We start from the raw sequence: 1,790 nt of genomic DNA, 5'->3' as shown, positions 1-1,790 counted from the left end.
GAGCGGCAGCAAAGCGGCAGCAGCAACTGCGGCAATGCCTTGTCTGCTGCTGCTGCTGCTGCTGCTGCTGTTGCTGCTGATGTTGCTGCTGCAGCAGAAGTGAGAGCGCCCAACAGATCCAGCTGGCAGCCGACGAGAGATGCAGAGGCACTTGGAGCTGCTGCTGCTGCTGCTGCTGTTGCTGCTGCTGCTGCTGCTGCTTCATCTTCCTCTCCCTCCTCCCCTTTCTGCTGCTGCTGCTGCTGCTGCTGCTGCTGCTGTTCGTTGTTGCTGATAGGAGACAGCGTCAACGCGAAGACAGGAAGAGACAGCAGCAGCTCAGTGCCGTTGCTGCAGCAGAACAGCACCTTCTCAACAGCAACAGCAGCAACAGCAAGCAACCCCATATCTGCAGCTAAAACACCTCTCCTCTGCTGCTGCTGCTGCTCCTGCTGCTGCTGCTGCTGCTGCTGAGTGAGCAGCCGCTGCTGCAGCAGCTGCTGCAACGCTGGGGGCATGCAATCCGTCTTCCAATCCCAAACAGCAGCTGCTTCCTCTTGCTGCTGCTGCTGCTGCTGCTGCTGCTTCTGCTGCTGCTGCTGCTGCTGCTTCATCTTCCCCTTCTTCTGCAAGACAACCCTCACTTCCTGCTGCTGCTGCTGCTGCTGCTGCTGCTGCTTCTCTTCAGCAGCATCGTCGTCATTGTCCCCTGCCGCAGCAGCGCCAACAATACAGCGCAGCACTTTGCTGCTGCTGCTGCTGCTGCTGCTGCTGCTGCTGCTCTTGTGTATTTTCGCAGCTAGCTGCCGCAGCAGCAGGAAGGGCTGCAGCAGGTCTCCGCTGCAGCAGCCGAATGCTGTTCTGCTGCAGCAGTCAGCAGCAACAATAAGACAATCAAACTGTTGCTGCTGCTCCTCTTCATCCTGCTGCTGCTGCTGCTGCTGCAGCTGCTGCTGCAGCACGAGAGGCATGAAAGCAGGAGGAACAGCAACAGCAACGCATGCACTGCTGCAGCAGCAACCAACCACCCTGAAGCAGCCCCCCTTCTCCGTCATCTTATAAAAGGAGCAGCGCAGCAGGCGGCCAGACTGCAGCGCGTTGCTGCAGACGCATGCATCTGCTGCTGCATCTGCTGCTGCTGCTGCTGCTGCTGCTGCTGCTGCTGTTCGCTGCTGCAGCATGCCCTGCAGTGTACGCAGAGCAACAGCAGCAATAGCTGCATCTGTGGTTTGCTCTCGCAGCAGTTTATTTATTTTATGGGGTCTGAGCTCCACCACATGCTGCTGCTGCTGCTGCTGCTGCTGGTGCTGCTGCTGCTGCTGCTGCTGCGGCAGCAGAGCAGCCTTGACCGTGAGTCCTGCTGGCAGCAGCAGCGCCATGTGCTGCTGCGACAAAACAAATTCTGCTGCTGCATGCTTAAAGGGAGAGACAGCCTGTGCATGCAGACACCCGAGAGATACATACACCCCAAATTCAGTTTGCTTCTTTATATAACCAAACAGCAGCAACGTTGCTGCTCCTGCTGCTGCATGCATCTGCTGCAACTCCCCTCGGCTACGAGCAAAGTAACGAACGCTGCTGCTGCTGCTGCTGCTGCTGCTCCTGCTGCTGCTGCTGCTGTACTTGCTGCTGCTGCAGAGGGAAGACACTGCAGCAACACATCACACAACACGCTGCTGTAGCCGCAATTAAACCATGCAGCAGCAGCAGCAATATGCAGCAGCAGCAGCAGCAGCAAGGCTTAGCAAAGAAAGCAAGATGCAGCAGCAGCAGCAGCAGCAGCAGCAGCAGCAGAAGCAAGACGCAACAAC

General features: G+C 57.7%; 1 protein-coding gene across 1 annotated transcript in view; it reads right to left on the bottom strand.

The window, feature by feature from the left end:
• EMH_0094130 (uncharacterized protein) overlaps positions 1 to 1,790 on the bottom strand; it is a gene marked incomplete at both ends in the record, with an annotated part of 20,333 nt that overhangs the window by 9,618 nt on the left and 8,925 nt on the right. The window contains one exon of the mRNA XM_013494929.1: positions 28 to 1,627. Coding sequence (XP_013350383.1) covers positions 28 to 1,627 — 1,600 coding nt within the window. The remainder of the gene's footprint in view (positions 1 to 27; positions 1,628 to 1,790) is intronic.

Source organism: Eimeria mitis, genomic scaffold, assembly GCF_000499745.2.
Source record: "Eimeria mitis Houghton genomic scaffold, Emh_scaff134, whole genome shotgun sequence".
In the NCBI taxonomy this organism is placed as follows: domain Eukaryota; phylum Apicomplexa; class Conoidasida; order Eucoccidiorida; family Eimeriidae; genus Eimeria; species Eimeria mitis.
Note: the sequence above shows the minus strand (reverse complement) of the source record. Positions and strands in the feature narration are given on the sequence as shown.